Genomic DNA, 19351 nt, shown 5'->3' on the forward strand with positions numbered 1-19351 from the left:
GAACAACATTACAATTCCCAATTGCAAATTGCTAAGCTCCTTTTTGTCGCTGATGCAAAAAGGTTTGAGCATTGAAACTGAAACGGTTTACATTTTCCAATTTAAAAAAAAAAAAAAAAAAAAAAAACCTACTGCTAAAGAATGGAATGCAGATACTACTGTGGTTGTTATAGAAGCTTTGCAGCTGTACTTCCAGCAAAGTTATGAAGACCTTGTGTTCTCCCTTCAGCTGCGAACAGCTTTGGACAAGATCGAGGAGATGGAGATGACCAACAGTCACCTAGTCAAGCGCCTGGAGAAGATGAAGGCCAATCGAAACGCACTTCTAACCCAACAGTGAGCACAGAGGAGGGAACCTCAACAGGGTCTCACAAATTCTACCAACTCTGCCACAAGGGGGTTCTTTCAGTCATATAGTTTTGTAAAAAACAAAAAACAAAAAAAAAAAAACATACCACTAGTACTGGCCTTCCCCATTCTTCTTTTTTTGTTTGTTTTTTTGTTTTTTTTTTAAATCACTGAGACAATTGGATTCACTTGTCAACCGTCTTGCATCATTGTAAGGGAACTATTTACTTTGTGCTGAAAAGGGTCAAATTTTGGCTGATTCTAAGGAAATTTGTTTTATTCTTCAGACTGTTATACATCATGTTATTCACAAGGTTTTCATTTCCTTCCTGGTGGGTGCTTGACTTTTCCTTTTTATAAAAATAAGTTGCATGATCTGAACTACACTATACTGCTTATCACCATAAAACCTGCACGTGGCTGCTGCAGACACAGCAAAGTGCCTTTCTAAATGGAGCAAAAGAGATTGAGGGGGGTTGCATTATTACACTAAGTATGAAAGTTATTACTGGTACAGTATGTGTTTAAAATAGGGTGCAGTTAGGATTTTAAAAAATATATAGAACAATTAACAGTATGCTGAATTCTCATTGTTGAGGAATTTTTCAAAAATATTTAAAAATATTTCTTGGAATAAATGTGTAAATGAATGAACTGTATATACCGGGTGGGTGTTTTTTGCATGGGTTATGGCACATCAGATTAGTGTAAAGGCAGGATATTTGTCCTGAGTATGTGAAGCACATGGAAAACAAACTACTTTCTCAAACTGCTTCTTCAGTGCTTGGAAAGAGCAGTTTTCAGTCTCAGGACCACACCGTGATTGTGACTGGGGCAGCTACAACATTAAACCTACGTAAAAGAAATTGATTAATGCTTGTTTTTCTTCCTATTGGTTGTGTTCTAATTTGCAGTGTCCTCATGGTCAGCACTGGTCTTCCATCTTGAAAGTTGATACACCAGAAGTCAGTAAAAGTCATAAAACAACAACATACTATTTACTACAAAAAGCTGTAGTTGAAGCATTGCACTGCAGTTTAGAGCCAAAATTAAGTTTGTTGGGTTTGTATACAGCAGTGGCTTTATTCCAAGTGTTTGTGTCATTACGAATCTAAATCTAAATGCCTTCTGGTTATCGGTTTCATTTTAAATTTAAGTCTATTTACAGTATGACCATGTGATTGAACACCCAATTGTTTTCTGTGCAAAATATTGTCCTTTGATGAATGTCTACTTGTATTTGCTTTAGGGTTTTTAGTTTTAACACTCATTCTCAAAACTCAATCTCATGTTCTCAAAACAATTAACATTGAACTCTAAACAAAGGACACATCACATAAAATAAACTCTGATATTGCCTCTATGAGCTTGGTCCCAGAACTGCAGCTCAACGTTGTCCCTCAAACACCTGTGCTGGACTTTTTTCAGTTAGGCCAGGTAAGTTTGGAAATGACCACCTTGTGGAACAGCTGCCACTATCCTTTTCAAAATTAAGAAAAATCAAGTTTAATGTCACTTAATTTCCATAGCATGGCAAAAATCAATAATGTGTATAGTAATATTACAATTCAGAATATACCTACCAAAAAACAAAAAAACGACGAAAAGATAATCATAAAATATCTTTCTTTGTCTGTTCTTACAATATCCATTTCAATATAGCAACATCAGTTTTGACAAAACAAGCCTGAATCTTTGCCTGATAAGCTGTCAGCTGCTACAATCCATCTGAAATGCACTGCATTTTGAAGACTAGTTGATTAGTAAATTAGATGATAATTTGGATCAGTGAATGCAGTCAGTCTTTGACCTTTCTTTCTCTATCGAATCAAACATTGGCACATTTTGCTTCCTTGGTATGGTAGGTGCAATCATCATCCTCAGAATGGGGTAGGAGTTATTCTTAGTGCCAGCACTGACCTCAGCAGTCTACACACAGCCTAATAGAGCCTTCTGGCTTGGGATTTAGTCTCAATGGAGAATGGGAAAACTCCACTCGCTATTGCTTGTCTAAACTAAATAGATTGAGCACGAAAGCGTTTCTCTAGTATGTCAGGATTCAAAGTAGCCATGCTATTTGATTGGGTGAGCAGCTGCAGTGTATGACACGATGCAAATAAAGTAGTGAGTCCAAGTGCATCTGAAAACAAGCGCCGATATTCAGGAAATAACATTTCTTTGTTGTTAGTTTGTAAGATAAAGCAGTTTTAAGGTTAGCTCACTGCTGGACAGCTTAGAGTTAGCATGGAATACGGGACCAGTTGCAATGGCCTTGCTCAGGTGAGTCACAGCAGTAGCAGGCAAAGTAGATGAGCAATAATGAAAATTTTACATTAATGTGAATAGCATCTGGTCTTGCATTAGTCACAAAGCACTTGCACACAGTTAACACATACCACCTTTTCTGTGATGCTGTATAGGCTACTAATCCAAGGTTCATCTTGTACATGCAGAAGCACCAATACTCTGCCTCCCATTTGGAAAACATGGCAAAGGCTTTCTGTCAGTGTCTTGTTATGGTCACTTTCACAACTGTGGATGAGTTTCTTAAAAAGTGAAGTAAAATTCCTTCAATTAAATTTGTGTGGATACATCAAAGTCAATAAATATTTATTCTTATGTTTGGTTTTTAGCTGATCCAATACAGTATTAAAGATTGAATAGTTTCTGAAAAGCCGGTAAGGAAATCAAAGGAATGAGAGATATAACCCAATTAATTTCTCCACTACTTGATGTATGGCATTCTGCAGATCTCTTTAATATCCTTGTCCTTAGCCGTAAAAAATTTTTTAAAGGTACATTTAAGAATTTATTGCCAGAAAGGAGAAACATGAAGACAGTCCTGTCCTATCATTAGCTGGACAATCAGGCGATCTCTCTTGATACCCTCACAAATGTAGTAAGCTCCATAATGTTTGGGTCAAAGTCCCCCCTGGTTTAGCTCTGTACTCCAAGTACAGAGCCAAATCAAGAGGGGGGTCTTGTCCCAACATTATGGAGCTCACGGTATCAAGTTAGCAAGTTTTTAATGAAAGTAAACCATGTTAACAGGTGATATTATGGATATGGTTCACTATGTGAATAAAGCCTTAAAATGGTTCACTGGCACTGAAGCCTGCATTAACTTTTATAATTACAGATAATTCATGCAGAAGTTAAGATGCTTGTGTCCTGTTGCCTTCAAAATAACAGCCATTCCAAACTTGGGAGCAAAAACATTTATTTTTTAAAAAGCTGAGATCCTGCCAACACTATAAATTTGTTTTGTAAAATAGAAACAGGAACTGGTGCCTGATCTATTAGTTGACATTTCGCCCATTTGTTTACACTGAAGTTTTTCATGAAATGCCTCAAGAAAACCAGAGATAGGAAAGTGCACAAAAGGCAAACAAATATTTCATTTTATTACTGGCACAAAAACCATAAACACTGAATCGAACTGTGTATTATGAGAAATTATAATCTCTTACATCCAGTTTGAAATGGTGGGCCATCTGTGAAATGTTCTGCACAGCCAGTCTCATAACTAAACGCTTAAATGACCCTTCCTTCCATGGTTAGTGAATGCCCCTCTCAAGGGCCACTGGTCAAAGAACACTTTATGGAGCTAGAATACCTCAAACCATATCAAACAGAAAAGGCTTTGGAAAGATTTGTGGAGACATTACCAGTTGGAAACAAGTATTACGTTATGGGCCAAAAGAATATCATACCTACTTGGCTTTTAGCTTTTGATTTCATAACTTCAATTAGCTAGCAATCAAGACAGAACTGTGTCAAGAAGTGAAGCAGGGAAAATAGCTTCCAAAATCAGTTATTTTAGAAATGACCCGCATTACAAAATGTTTGTGCAGTCAATCCTCAGGGTGCCCTGACTGCAGAGAGCCCCCTGAAGTTCTGGGATTCCTTTACAGGTGAAGCCTCCCCTGATTTGAGCAAGAATGTTTCAAAACATTTTACCTAAAACACCTTAATATAGATGAAAGTGAAAAATAAGCGACGACAACTTCTTGGATCTGCCCTGAAACAACTACAGTACAAGTGTAGGTAAATCCAGCATTAGTCTAGCTGTCAGCTATTGGCTCACATTAGTGCATGAAGACCCACTCTCAGCTCCACTGAGCCCTAAAAATGGACACTCGGTGTGAATGGTCATTTTAGTGAGTTCCTCTAATGGAAGAAGGCTATGTGGGGCTCATGATGCCATGTTGGTAATAATTACTACTCCATTACCACTTCACCAACCTGCCAAGTTTTGGGAGTCATCAATATTCCCAATGTATTATATATTACTCAAGTGCCAATAGAAACTTTTAAATAGCCTATATGGTGGTAGAGTATCTGCACACCAGCAGTGATTAGTTCCCTAAAGTGTACTTCATTAAATTCAATTATTCCATACTTTATAGCCCTTTAGTATCCATCTCATTTAGTCACATTTATCAATGTAATTAAACTGATTTATGCAGAAAGCAATATACTCAAATTTTATGTCATTGACTTAATTTATACAGACCCCATTCAATGACTCATCCATTGAATTATTATTATCTAAAAATAAACACATTTATAGCAAAACATTTATTGTAAAAATAGAATAGAATACAAACTAGCAAATCATCATCTGACAATGTAGGTAATTCCATAACAAGTTTGGTTACAACTGGAAGCAGCCCTCAACAGCCATCTTGCTCAACAATAAAGCCCCCGGGCAGGGAACGGCAGTCAGGTTATTTCAGGACGAGAAGTCCAGAAACAGTTGTAGTCAACAAACAGACTGTTCAGTTCATCAGGGACCACAGTTTTGAAATGGATGCCGTAGATGTAGATGTCCATGTGGCTTCTGACAGTAGCCAGGTATATCACCTGTATTTCTGAGGTAACCAAAGAAGAACCAAGCTTGAAGTAATCCAGTAAGAAGCCACGGAACAATGTTCTTTCTGAAGGAGTGGCAGTTCAGCACCTCTCAAACACTTTGTAAAGGTCAGGTAAATTGGCGATCTGAAGGACAGTGCCATCCTCAGTGAAGTGCTTGGGAGGGCTGAGCAGTGTCCTGAAGGCTTTGAAGAGGACATGCTCCACGTTCCATTTCCAAGAGGAGCCACTAGAGCCTGGCTCCTCCACCTGTAACAACAATCAGAACAACATCACATCTACCCCAGTTGAGCTACATCACATCCACCCTAATGTAGGGCTGAGCTACATCACACATACCCTAATGTAGGGCTGAGCTACATCACACATACCCTAATGTAGGGCTGAAGACCTGACTCCATGCCTTTTGTATCACTCCAAACTGAAATGCACAAATCACCAACATACTAGACAACAATAACATTGATGTATCTATTTCATGCACACACACAATCAGACATATAATCATAAAACAAAATACTGCATCAAGGATACATACACTGTGCTGAGCCCCAGGTGATTCCTCCACAATGAACCTCTTCCTGATGGAGTAGAACTCACTGCACTCCTGGCTGAAGTCCTGGAAGCACTCCTTCTCACCATCCCAGTTCACCTGAACACAACATGCGCGTTAACATTTCAAACACTCACCAAAATACCTGCGTGAATGGGACCATTACTGCGCTTTCTTCAAGCAGTAGAGTTCACCACAAAAACACGCACCACCAGGCTGGAATAACTGAAATTCACACTAAATCCACATACTGCAGTAGTGGTATTAAATAGGATGCCAACAGGTGTTTATAACATCAATATAAAGGAAAGAGAACATCAAAAACAAAATATAAACGTTCACTGTCCAAAAATTGCTCTTTTAAACATAATATGTATGAGGGGAGGTGACTAGGGCAAACAAAGAAATAGAATGCCTTGTGTTCATGACAGTCAGCGAAATGACACCTGGTCCACAATTGCTACCCCCAATCCCCCGAGTGCACGATCTCAAATAGGGCAGCACAAAGGCAATGCTGTTTGACTATAAGAACCCCCTCAGATACACCAAACAGTGGAGGTATCCGAGTAGCAAAGGAACCCATGCAGAATGCATGTAGCTACTGGAACGAGATTCATTTAATGATATCTCGGTTATCTGACTCCAAAATAGTGTTTTAACCTCTCCTCTGTGCAAACAGTTATGCACAAGTGGAGGAGACTGCATTCCGCCAGTAGTGTGTGGCTCTATACAGATCAGTACCCATCTTGGTAGACGTGGACGTGCCCCTGGCTTGTGTAGCCTGCATAAATGCAATTGTGTATCTTGCTACGACACTGTATAGGTGAATGACAACGGGATGAAGATAACCTGAGTTCTAAGTGTATGTTAAAACCTTAAACCTGCTAGGTAGGCAATGGTAAGAGCCAAAGAGGAACAGCAGTTTAAAGTGAATGCAGTTTATTATACAGTGTGTTCAATAATGGCAATATACAATGGTTCAAAATGTTAGTAAGTTTCTAAAGGGAAATGTGCCCAAGTAGCTTTCAAGTAAGACCGATTTGCTGTTCCCATTTAAACTGCTTCTAAACCCTAATGCTGAAAATCATGGATTTTGCTAAGGTTTGACTTCACACACTGAACTGATTTATCCCACAGCCACAGCAGGCATGAGTCAATAAGCAAGCATTTGTTGCAGGGCTGGAAGAGGGAATGAGAGCAATCCTGCCTCCTGGTTCAGAAGGAACACAAACCTGGGCTGAATTTCCTGGTTAGCTGGTTAACCCCATCAGGGTTGGGTCAAGATAGTGATCTGCTAACAGGCTATCACAAACAAACAACCGGTAGTACGGTATTAGGCTAATGGTCCTTATTTATTTCTTACTTATTTCCCTTACATTTCACTCACAAGAAGACTCTGTCTCAACCCAAGAGTGTACAGATTGAGACTAGAGATATGTCATTGATTAACAAAACCACTGGAGGTGAACTTTTTTTCTGTATAAATATTTTGTGCACTACCTCTATATTAAAGATGAAGATTATCACCTCACCTCTGTGGCCAATCTCAGGATGAACATGGGAAGTCCCTCCATAGGGGGGACGTAGTTATCCAGCAGCAGAGGCAAGCCTGTCAGATTTCCATCCTGCAAACACATACAAAGAAAAACAGAATATTTGTGATCGTTCAGAATTAGGGTATTGATGGTAAAAAGTGTGCAACGGCATTATTAACAATTCCAGTAACATGCAAATGAACAGTAAAAACTATAAACAATATATTCATTAGTGTTAGTCAATTTATTATTTGAAAGTTAATATAGTGACTTTAATCAGCCACATACCTCATAAGTAATTTGCATTAGTATATAAGTGCTAATGGCAGGATACATTGAGTCATGGTATATTCCACTGAGAGGCAGTGTGGCACAGGGGTAAGGAACTGCGCTTGAACGAAAGGTTGCAGTTCGATTCGGTAGACACTGCCGTTACCTTGACAAGTACTTAACTGCATTGCTCAGTAATATCCAGCTGTATAATGGTACAATGTAAGTGCTATGTAAAGTTGTGTAAGTGCTCGGATAGAGCGTCTGCTAAATCTGATGTATGTAAGAATGTATATTCCACAGGATAGCATTTCAGATCATCTGATCATAGCTCAAGAACTGAACAACAACTGACAAACTAGGATTCCCACAAAAAATTTACAGAACAAAATTGTCCACAAGCCTGTGTGCGCAGTGGACTGAACAGCTTTTTATTTATTTCTGTTCTTCTTGTGTTTCTGCTGAGCTGGCCTGACCTGGTCAATCTCCATAGAGAAATAGTCCTCCAGCATCTCGGCCTTCTTCTTCAGGAAGTCCACAATGTAATTGGCTAAGCCCTCCTTGGGCCCATCCTCCTCCGACCAACCGCTCTCAGGCATCTCCAAGGCCAGCATTGCCAGGTCATAGAGAGGAGCTGGCGTCTACAAATATAGTTATGAGTATACACACAGAGCTATAATATAAATATACTGGCACTGATCAGGGCGGAGGTACAGACATTCTCATTAAAGACTTTATCTGAAATGGATTTGCTTTATATCGCATTCTATTCAGTTTTTTCTTAATATTGCGATGTCCTGTGTCAGTGTGACTGCACACCATAAAGTGCACGCACACAGTCACTGCACAGGAGGAACAGACAAACAGACTGCAGAACCCAACAGAACAGACTAGTGATACTTGCCACATCTAGGCAAGTATAAATTAAGTTTGGGCAAGTAGATATCTTACCAACTTCCTGACTGGGCAGGTGGGAAAAAAACTGACTCTGAATTCTGCTGATGGTAACCAATGTTACTTACCGATAATCTTAACACACCAAAGTTTCCAAAGTCAAACATCAAAATCTGGTAGAACAACTCCTGGCTGTGAAAGAAAGGTTTACGAAATTATTACATGTTCTCAATTTTACAGTCTCCTGCAGGATATTCAGACGCAGACTTTCTATTATTGCAAAAACAAATTTAGAGTCATGTCCATGAGAATATCACCAAATGATATATTCATATTCAATTCACATCCTATGCATTTCTAAGTGGATTAATAAAAGAAAGAAATCAAAGAATCCATCGACGTTATGGAATGTAAATAGTACTCTTTGTGGGATGGACAAATAAAGCAAAACAAAAATTTAAGAAAGTTCTTAAAACCACATTTGAGATATTTGTTATATATTGCATTTCTCTAATTAATGACTTGAGTAAGTTACATAGAGAACAACTAAATAAACAGTGTGAGTCTACAGCAGAAATACTGTTGCATGTAAGGGTGGCGAAACGAAGCGACTGCTGGCATGTTTTAAGCGTGTAACAGTGGGTCAGGCTTTGGGGGCTTTGGGGACCTGAGCTTGGTGATGTCAAGCAGGTGGAGTTTAGTCTGGTGTTGGATGAGGGACCACTGAGGGTTCACGCAGCCCACAAATGAGTGATTCTGCAGCATTTCCCCCAGGCCTGCAGAAGGAAGTGAGAGAGGAACAGCTCAATACGCGTTCGCAAATTTTCGGTCATCCGCGACACAGAATCCTGACATGACAACAGAAACATATTATTAAGCATTCATAATGTCCGACGCATCTGTAAAGTAATGCACTGTAATGCCCAGTCCATGTGTTCTCTGAGGTAAGTACCTGCATGTCATTAAGCATTCATAATGTCCGACGCATCTGTAATGCAATGCACTGTAATGCTCATCAATGCCCAGTCCATGTGTTCAATACTCGTGTGTGTCCTCTGAGGTGAGTACCTGCGTGCGCTCGCTCCGTGATCTCGCTCCGCAGCTCCTTCACGCTGCTGAGCTTGATCTTGCGCTTCCTCGGGATGGAGGCTGCGGTGAGCTCCTGCTCCTCACCCTCCTGGCCCACGCGAGGTCGCTTCCTGCCAAAAGACTTATTTGTAAATCTCAGTTTTAAATTCCATGTTTATTCTGGACTTCCATTGTGAATCTAAAGGTATGGTAAAAAAGCTGCAGATAATAGACTCAGCAGAGATTGGTAATGCTGGATCCACAGGGCCTCACCTGGAGCTCATTTCAGCAGGTCCAGGCCTCTCTACCTGCATCTCCTCTGGTTCGCTGGGCCCACCTTCCTCCAGCACACCCAGCATTTCTGCATCCTCCGGCTGCTCGCCGTTTTCGGCTGGATCCTCTGGATCCTTGGCCTGGTCGGCGAACGTCGGCTGAGACTGTGGAGCCAGGGCCGGCCTGTTGGTGGGCTGCAGGAAGGCATCCAGCTTCTGGGCCCGGCAGTCCGTCCGGACCATCTGGTGAGCGTAGATGCGGTCCGAGGGCTCAGAACCAGAGCTGCTGGGCTTTGGATCAGCAGAGGAGACGGACAGGCCTGGGAGCAGAGTCTGCAAGGAGAGACCAGGAGACACAGCATCTTAATCTACTGGGAGAGAGAGACAACAGCTAAATCTACAGGGAGAAAGAGAGAGACACAACGGCTCAATCTACCAGGAGAAAGAGAGAGAGAGACAACGGCTCAATCTACAGGGAAAGAGAGAGAGAGACAACGACTCAATCTACTGGGAGAGAGAGAGAGAGACACAACAACTCAATCTACTAGGAGAGAGAGAGAGAGACACAACGACTCAATCTACTGGGGAAAAGAGACAGAGACACAACGACTCAACCTACAGAGAGGGAGAGAGACACAACAGCTCAATCTACTGGGAGAAAGAGAGAGAGACACAACGACTCAATCTACTGGGAGAGAGAGACACAACAGGCTAAGGAATGGTAACATAAATCCTGAAACACACTCTAGTGTTAATCACGGCTGGTTTCCTTATGTGAAATCACACCATAAACACTTGAGGCATAGTCATACTGCTGCCACAGAGAGACAAGAACAGCATGTGAAGCCAGTTCTGAAAGGCAGCTTGAATTAACGAGCTATTTACGAGGACATTGAATACATCAAGATCACAGCAGCCAGTGCTATGAGCCAATATTGGAAATACTGTCCAATTCAAGCAAAAGAGTGTGGCTTAGCACTACTGCCAAAGAATAAAATGTGGGAAGAACAAAAGTGCCTGATGCACAGAAGGGTCAGAAGGCCCTGAGAAGGACAGAAAATTGACATGGAAAAATAATGATTCCTGTCATTGCTTTTTATTATGGTTTATATCTACAAAATAGAAGAATACATATTTTTTAAATAAGGCTCCAGTAAGGCAAGTAACTATTTCTATCAGTGACAAACTAGGGTATTTTCTCATCGTTTTTCGAAGTTCGGAATAACCAGCCTTCCTGATGCAGGCACATCCCCTGAGGTTCTACAGTTGCTTGTGTTATGTATACTTGCATGACAGTGTATAGTAATACAGTAACTGGAGTTACGAATATCATGGCCATGTTAACAGTAGGTTTTGTCAGGCATACCTGCGTGAAGTAGGTTCTAGAGGAATTGGATCCCAGCAGTTTACTCTCGATGTGTTTCTGGATACTCTCGATGATGCTGTCTTCGTGTAGGAAGTGAACCTCATGCTTGGTGGGATGGACATTAACATCAATGTTTTGCGGGGCGATTTCTAGGCTGCAAAGAAAAACGAAATACTGAAAAACACATTTCCACCTTCTCAGGCGAAGCACAAGCTTTCTCCCAACAACATTACCTGATATAAAGGAAAGGGTGCGTGTTTTTGGGAAGATATGCAGCGTAGACGGTTTCTATGGCTTTTTTGAGAGCACTGGATTCCACCAACCGGTCTAGAAAACAAAAATAACAGGTCACTTTTACTTTTCTACCCAGGTGCATCTTAGGTGAATTGAAAATAAATATAATTCATTCACTGTCGTACTAATGGGAAAAAGTGTCAGATTCATTATTACTTGGATTTGATGGTGCAATTCTGCACCTCAAATTACACCATTATTCCACGTCTAGACTCTCAATGAGTGAACTATTAAAAAATATGGATATGTATGTGTATGTGTGTTTGTGTGTGTCCGCGCGTGCCTGAGTGTACGTGAGACACGTACGGTTGATGAAGAGCAAGATGATGCACTTCTTGACGGAGTAATTCGCATTGGAGATGAATCCCTTCAATTTGAAAGCAAGTTTGTGATCCTCACATCCCACTTCAATCAGCTCCCTATCAATGCAGCGCAAAAAGCGCACATATTACAAAGATAGCCACAATCTACCAGAACAAACAGCACCACAAATACAGGAAACCACTCTCAAAGAGAGAAAGCAACTAGGCCTAGAACTTCAGAAAATATTACAGGTCCTTTTCATGTTTTAGAGCTGGGCTCCCCAGTCTTATCCAGAAAGGGCCAGTGTGGGTGCACATACCTGATTCTACGAATCAAGGTGCTTAGCAAACACTCTAGTGGTTGATTAGTAGAATCAGGTGTGTGCACCCACACTGGCCCTTTCAGGATCAGACTGGGGACCCCAGCTCTAAAACATAAAAAGCACCTAATTAAAAAAAATAAACAGCTTGTTACAATTCAGGGATTGCAACTGAGATTGGAATGAAAACCAGCACACCCAGTGGTCCCCCAGGACTGAGAACCACTGGTCTAGATAAAGGGTATCCTTCAGTGCTGTGGTGTTAAGGGCTGCTTAAAACAAATGCTGCTCATTTGTCAGTACATGCTCAAAGCATTCCCAAATACTGCTCGGATTTAGTACCTGCTCACAGCATTCCCAAATACTGCTTGGATTTAGTACCTGCTCACAGCATTCCCAAATACTGCTTGGATTTAGTACCTGCTCACAGCATTCCCGAATACTGCTTGGATTTAGTACCTGCTCACAGCATTCCCGAATACTGCTTGGATTTAGTACCTGCTCACAGCATTCCCGAATACTGCTCGGATATTATCCACAGTGGAGGCACCGGATAGGGTCCTCACATCTGCCGTTGTCTCCCCCTGCTGTAGAGAAAGAAAATATCCATTTCCTTCTATAGGGACTGATAAACTAATTCATCCATTGCAAAATATAGGCAGAGTTAACATATAAACTGCTAGCATAGATAAACCCAGAATGTAAGGTTTTGTCATGTTGGTTCATTTTTCAAACTTTCTTTGACAAGGCCAATCACAATTGTGTACATCACACTCATGATAAATGTACACATTTTGAGGTATTCCAGCAAGTTTTCCACTTATGCATACTTTTGGTATTCAGCATCCAATATTTCAAAGTCTTTTCACTAGTTTAGCACATTTCTTGCCACTTCTTTAATTAGTATTGTTTTCTTGTGAGTTTATTCTGTATTTATACGTATGTTTATATATTATACACAAGAGAGTACCAACATATGTAATATTTCCCCAATAGTCCACATGGTGGTGCTATAATTAAAGTATAGCAGCACAAACAGCCCCTTATGTCCACCAACTAACAAAACCACATTTAGATAAATCAAAGCAGTTTCTTTATTATGAATGGATAAGCATGTTCAGACTTGATAGTAAAAATGAAATGCTGCAGGTTAACATAATGCAATTTATGTATAATATGAAAAAATATATGTAATACAGTATTCAGGAAGACCACACAGCGATAAATGGACAGGGCTTACAGGCATGCATTGTAAATGTAGCCATTTCTCATATCTGTACACGCATAGGCTTTTATACACTTTAATGTTTTGTTTAGCATTTTGTACACTTTGTAGACATAATATAAAAACGAACCTTTTTCACTGCAAAGCTTTTCCCAGAGTTGTGTATTGCATACCTGTAAAATACATTTTTGGATAAATTAAAAGAATAATTATATTAAGTTAATTTCAAATGATGTTTTTCTAAATGTGTTAATGTTAAAGTGTTTAATACAATTTAGAGTAATTATTGCAGGGTGTCCTCCTGGAGCTATCATTGAATGGAACTGCAACTAGCCTATGTGAAACAAGGCCAAAACCAGAAGTATTCACCTTCAACAGACAAGGGCTGGGTACAGTCAGGCACCTCCTGATGAAATATGCATTCCAATACAGGGGGCTCGATATGATACATATCCCCATACACATAGGAATGTGTTTAAAACCAAATGAGATATAAAGGAAAACATCACTGACTACAACAATCGTGCATTGTAACATAATCTAAAGGGTCTCAAGAGTATTAGAAAAAGAATAATAGTGCGTACTGGTGGAACACTATGACAGTCACTAATTAGTACAGGTCTACATCTAGACAGAGTGTTTCCAATTCCAAAGAGATCTTACAACCACAAAACAAGCCTCACGTTGCCCAATCACACAAGCTAGGAGAAAAGCGCATGAAAGTGGAGGAAATGTAAGGAATTTTGGTTTGATGTATAGATTTTCCAATTGATCCCAAATTGAATAAGACATACAGCACAATATTCTTAAAATACTGCCTCAGTAAACTTCAGAACCCATTACTGGAATGTCACAGTTAAGACCATGAGTATGCAACATTAGTACTGTATAGTGACAAATTACACTACATTAACACTGCACATGGACTGATTCCATGAGCATGCAGCAGAATTAGTACTGCAAATGAACTGGAGGGAAAAGGGCTGGGCATGACATGGGAAAGGTTCTTGTCAGACCTGCTCACCACTTCCACAATTCTGGAATATTCCTCACTGGGGCTCTTCAGAGCTTTTCGCCGAGTGGAAACATTATAAAACAGATCCTCCACCTGTGTGAAAACAAAACACACTCAACAAATAAGAAAGTCTGTGAGAAGTGTCACAGAGTAACACTATATATGTACACAAAAATTGTGGCGTTGCAAAAATGTACTGAAAGCAAGAACTAAATATATATTTTTATATTATTTAAAGATTTTAAAATCAACTGAACTTAAATTAACCACATTAGTGCATAATTCCCACAGTAAAAGGTGAGTGGCTAGCCATCTTACTTTTTTACATTTTAAAAGCAACCAAGGGCGTAAAATTGGAGAAGCAAATGTTATGGTTGGTGGGTACTTTTGAAACCAAATACTATTGATGTTAACCAGGTATACATATAGGTATACATTTTCAAAATATTGATTGAAGTGTGGTGAATCTTTCCTTTAAAGCAGGAGTCTCAAACTCCAGTCCTGGAGAGCCACAGTCTCTGTTGGTTTTTGAGATTTCTTTCCATTACCAGTAAATTTACACCTTGGAAACAAGGTGTGCAGACTCTTAGTCAATCAGTGACTTAAATAGCATTTAAAGGTCTGGGAAACTGAATTTAAAATGATGTTATATTCCCCAGAAGTGACTCTAAGTTTTTCACCCAATTATAATAATTAACTTGCAATAAACACTATTATCATGACAGATAATCATGACCTGCTCAGCAGATAAGGACAGGGTGTGTGTGTATCCGGCGCCACTTAATATTCAAGCCCATAAGACATCTATGTAAACAATTCCTCATCGCTAGGTAAGAGGAGGTTGCTGACCCTTAAAATGGCATAGAGTGGAAACACTAGCATTACACAGCCTTAATAATATGAACCTGATGTAAAGAGTCAGATGACAATGTACTGAATCTATGCTCTGGCCAACGCATGTTTGTGGCAATGCATGTTCACCTGCTTAGTTTCAAACATCTATAATATCCTACAGGAACACCAACATTAGACTACCAGACAACACAAAAAAAAACTATATAAGCTAGCAAGTGAGACTTTACCATTGTTAACGTCATTCGATGTGTAATAACGTTGTAACACCAAGCTACAGTACACTAACATTAGACTCAACACAGTCCTCAACTACGAATATTACACCTGAATGAAGTGAATAAAGAAAGGCTTTGATTCTGTATATCTAAGCTTGAAAGCTATTGGGATGGCAGGTATGCCATCCCACCAAGTGGTGGCTTGGTGGGGCGGCATGCCCCATACCTATACAGCACCAAGAGTTTGACACTTTTCAGGGTTTCCTACAAAAATAAGCACAATGACCACAAATTTCAGCCCTTAAGAACATTAACTTCTGTACCTTCTGTCTTCATGTAAACAGACAGAATTCACAACTTCACATAATAAACTTCATTTTGCTCCTTTATAAACACTGACTGTGACCGGAGTCCCGTTTAAAAACACTTACAGTGATCTGGGTCCCCTGGTTTCCTGCACAGGGTTTTGGAGGTGCCTTCAGTTTGCCATCACAGTAACTGGCTCTAAAAAGGAAAGAACGTGTTAAATAACATTACAATAGCTAAACTGGTATTTATCAATACACTGTGATCTGAGTCATTGTTGAAGGTAGTTATGCTCTTATTCAAAGACATACCAGCAATGGTAGAGTACAAGCTGAGATTCCACTCAGAAAATATACATACACATTTAAAAAATCTTACCTGTAAGCACATTTTCCATCAGCCGTTTTGGTTGTTAGGGTTACATGAGCTACATGGCTGATACTAGCAAGGGCCTGCAACAAGAACACAGATAAATTACATTCTTACTGCCCAAAACCCACTTAATATCTGACTGCATCACTGAAATAAAACCTAGAAAGGCTGCAGTGGTACCAATGTATCACAATATGATGCTCAGGACAATAATCAAGAACACTCTTTTCAGAGTCACAAATGCTTTCTATTACACAAACAACTCCCAGCAGAATCTCACAAAGCCAAGTAAAGAGAATACTCATCATCCCCAGTTTCCTTTTTTAATTAGAAGTGTGTTACCTACCTCTCCCCTGAAACCATAGGTAGAGATGGCACTCAAGTCTTCAAATTTCTGGAGCTTGCTTGTGGTAAATCTTTCACATACTATTTCCATATCGTCTTTCTGAAATGAACACATATCATTCCAGAATAGCAGAACAACGTTAACAAACCGAGATCAACAGTCATATCTGATACTGAACACATATGACAACATTTTTTCGCGCTGAAATTGATCAAGCCAGTTGTATCCACTTACCCTGATTCCTGTACCGTTGTCCTGAATCTGGATTAGTTTTAGTCCGCCTTCTTTAACGGTGACCTGAATACTGGTAGCTTTTGCATCCAAACTGCAAAACACATAGTTAACCTCATGAAGTTAACATGCTAATTAGCCACACATCTAGCAGGCTGGGGAGTGAACGAGTGTTTAGCAAGCTAGTTAGCCAGGTAACATTAGCTAATCTGCTACATTCTGGAAGATCGTGAAATTAGCTAGATCCTTACGATTGCTAAAATTAACCCTAGACAAATGAAAACAGTGCACTCTCCACAAATCTCACCAGTTCTCTATCATTTCCTTTATTGCGTTCGCAGGCCGTTGAATTACTTCTCCAGCAGCAATGCGATTTACTACTGTCTCGTCCAATCTTCGGATTGTCCCAGCCATATTTAAAATATATTCCCTAGTTAGTTATACGTTTCAATAAATACCTACAAACATTATATTTAATGTGTCTGTCTAGGTAGCTAGCTAGAACAGCTGTGATAAACCGGTTACATAAACTGCACAACTAAAAAAGCTATCTACGTTACAACGCGGGAAATTAGACTTCAATGCATATAACCAAAGATGGTGGATTTTTGACAAGAAAGATATGTTGTTATAGTTTTCAGGTCCAAGGCAGGGCACGCTTTGTTGAGAGTGAGACCAAACAATAATATGTGTAATATCAGAATATTTACATTAATACTGAAGCAGAAACGGGCGTTAAACAGATAACGTTAAACAAATAACAATGCTAGTTTGAAGGCGACCTAGCTAGCCAGTCGAGTAATGTAAAACATGAAAGCATGAATGAATTGATGATAGATATTCAGTCCAATGAATTGATATCATGATAGAAAGCAATTCAATGAATTAATGAAAAAATGTAATTAGCTTAGAACCCTTTTCTGATAAAAAAAAGGGGGTCTACCGACTTATTTTGTTACTAAGGTGGCATAGGTAGTAGTATTTTTTTTTAGCACAGATCGATAGACATGACTACGACATGCTATCGATAACAAATGGACAGAATGTCGGCCAAGTAACTTTCCATAAAAATGTCAAGCCGAAGCGCCGAACAACACTGTGTTAAATAGTGGCACGTAAAATACTGTTTCATAAAATACACTTATGATCAGGTTTCCATTTTATAAGAATATTTCATTGACCACCTGGCATTTGAAGAAAGAAAGAAAAATCCCACATACTCCCATTTAAAATAGGCGACTACTCTACTTCCTGTGCAGTAGGCTACATCATTTTGACGTTCTCGTAGACAGAAAATCCACCTAGCTGCCGCTCTCGAATTGATTCCACATCTTTGCTGGAGAGTAGCCATTGGTCGCATTGTTGAATACTTATTAACAATCCGTGTCCGCAGACAGTTTTAGCATATATATATATATATATATATATATATATATATATAGAGAGAGAGAGAGAGAGATGGGTCAAATACGTTTGTGGATTCAAATACTTTTGAAAGTCATGATTGCTTTAATATAATGTTCTCTTTTACTACATGATTTTTTTTTGTACATTTCTTGTAACAAATAAAAAACATCTACAGTTTTTAGCAGAAACCTGCTACATAATTTTACTGGCCAATTAAAAATGAACTGTAAGCACATTATACCTACTTCAGCAGTTACCTACTTCTAGTTATTCAGAGATTTTCTGAGGTGAATATTTTGATATATTTAAGATTGTGATATGTACCAATGTTTATCATTCACAATGCACAAACATTTTTTTCTGCTGATGTTATTTCCAGAGGTAGTTTCCACTGCAGTGAGTGTTACAACCAAGGACAGATGGTTTTTACGTACTACGCGCTTCAGCACTTGGCAGTCAAGTTCTGTGAGCTTGTGTGGCCTACTGCTTCACAGCTGAGCTGTTGTTGCTCCTATGTGTTTTCACTTCACAGTAACAGCACTTACAGTTGACTGGGGCAGCTCTAGCAGGGTAGGAATTTGATGAACTGAATGTTGGAAAGGTGACATCCTATGACAGTGCCACGTTGAAAGTCATTGAGCGCTTTTGTACGACCCATTCTACTGTCAATATTTGTCAATGGAAATTGCATGGCTGTATGCTTGGTTTTATGCACCTGTTAGTAATGGATGTGGTTGACTACCAAATTATTTTTGACTAGAGTACAACTACGGCTTTAAGAACAGATCTTTCACGGATTTGTTATGAAAATAGCTTAGGTCAGAGGTGCCACCAGCTGTCATTTCTACTGTCTGAAGTGTTCTGATTGTTTAATAGTCCCAATAGCATGTCAAGCTCAGACTTCACTTCTGCATGATAAATTGCCTTATCGGATAGACCGTGAAACTACACACAGGTATAACAAGTTTAGCTGTAGGGTCATTGCAGGTTTAGCCAGAATTTCTCTGGTAGCCTTTTTTCAAAATGGCTGCACCAGGAATATCAATGGATGAGTTCACTGGCACATAACCTGGTCTAATTGGGCACATGATGGCTTAAAATGTTTTTTTAGGAATGTAGACAAGGTGAACACGTGTCAGTTCTACAATATAATTCAAATGTTAGCTAGCCTGTTTAAATTCCTTTTTGTTTAATATTTTTATTGGCCATTGTACAAAGATATGCCTTCACGTCTGTAAGTGAATTTATAATATGCCCATATGAAATCTATATATTAGACAAT

The 19351-nt window shown here is 39.4% G+C and overlaps 2 protein-coding genes across 3 annotated transcripts in view; one reads left to right on the forward strand and one right to left on the reverse strand.

The window, feature by feature from the left end:
* Positions 1-1214, forward strand: part of lrrfip2 (leucine rich repeat (in FLII) interacting protein 2) — a 53366-nt gene extending 52152 nt beyond the window's left edge. Inside the window, exon 26 of the mRNA XM_064333393.1 lies at positions 230-1214. Coding sequence (XP_064189463.1) covers positions 230-340 — 111 coding nt within the window. The 3' untranslated portion in view covers positions 341-1214. The remainder of the gene's footprint in view (positions 1-229) is intronic.
* A 3700-nt stretch (positions 1215-4914) lies between these two features.
* On the reverse strand, positions 4915-17907 carry mlh1 (mutL homolog 1, colon cancer, nonpolyposis type 2 (E. coli)). 2 transcript variants are annotated; one of them, XM_064337633.1, is made up of 20 exons: positions 17883-17907; positions 16970-17056; positions 16666-16756; positions 16432-16530; positions 16092-16165; positions 15839-15911; positions 14339-14430; positions 13453-13495; positions 12596-12684; positions 11782-11894; positions 11415-11508; positions 11182-11335; positions 9817-10148; positions 9544-9674; positions 9143-9251; positions 8604-8667; positions 8058-8222; positions 7309-7401; positions 5762-5875; positions 4915-5472 (listed from the first exon to the last, which is right to left on the reverse strand). In XM_064337633.1, the coding sequence occupies exons 2-20, from the start codon at positions 16981-16983 to the stop codon at positions 5305-5307; spliced, it is 2112 nt and encodes a 703-aa protein (XP_064193703.1). In that variant the 5' UTR covers positions 16984-17056; positions 17883-17907; the 3' UTR covers positions 4915-5304. The 2 variants fall into 2 exon arrangements, with proteins under 2 accessions (XP_064193703.1, XP_064193695.1); XM_064337625.1 differs by lacking the exon at positions 17883-17907 and having other exon boundaries at positions 16970-17393.
* Between the last annotated feature and the right edge of the window lie 1444 nt (positions 17908-19351).

This window comes from Anguilla rostrata, chromosome 1, assembly GCF_018555375.3.
Source record: "Anguilla rostrata isolate EN2019 chromosome 1, ASM1855537v3, whole genome shotgun sequence".
NCBI lineage: Eukaryota > Metazoa > Chordata > Actinopteri > Anguilliformes > Anguillidae > Anguilla > Anguilla rostrata.

Bases quoted from the DNA above. Each gene is read 5' to 3' on its own strand.
- mlh1 (XM_064337625.1), bottom strand. From the start codon at position 17,076: ATGGCTGGGACAATCCGAAGATTGGACGAGACAGTAGTAAATCGCATT. The intron at 12,685-13,452 runs GTTCGTTTTTAT...CTTTCTCTACAG, and splicing joins AAAGCTTTGCAGTGAAAAAG to CAGGGGGAGACAACGGCAGA. The intron at 5,473-5,761 runs GTATGTATCCTT...TTGTTGTTACAG, and splicing joins CACCTGGGGCTCAGCACAGT to GTGGAGGAGCCAGGCTCTAG.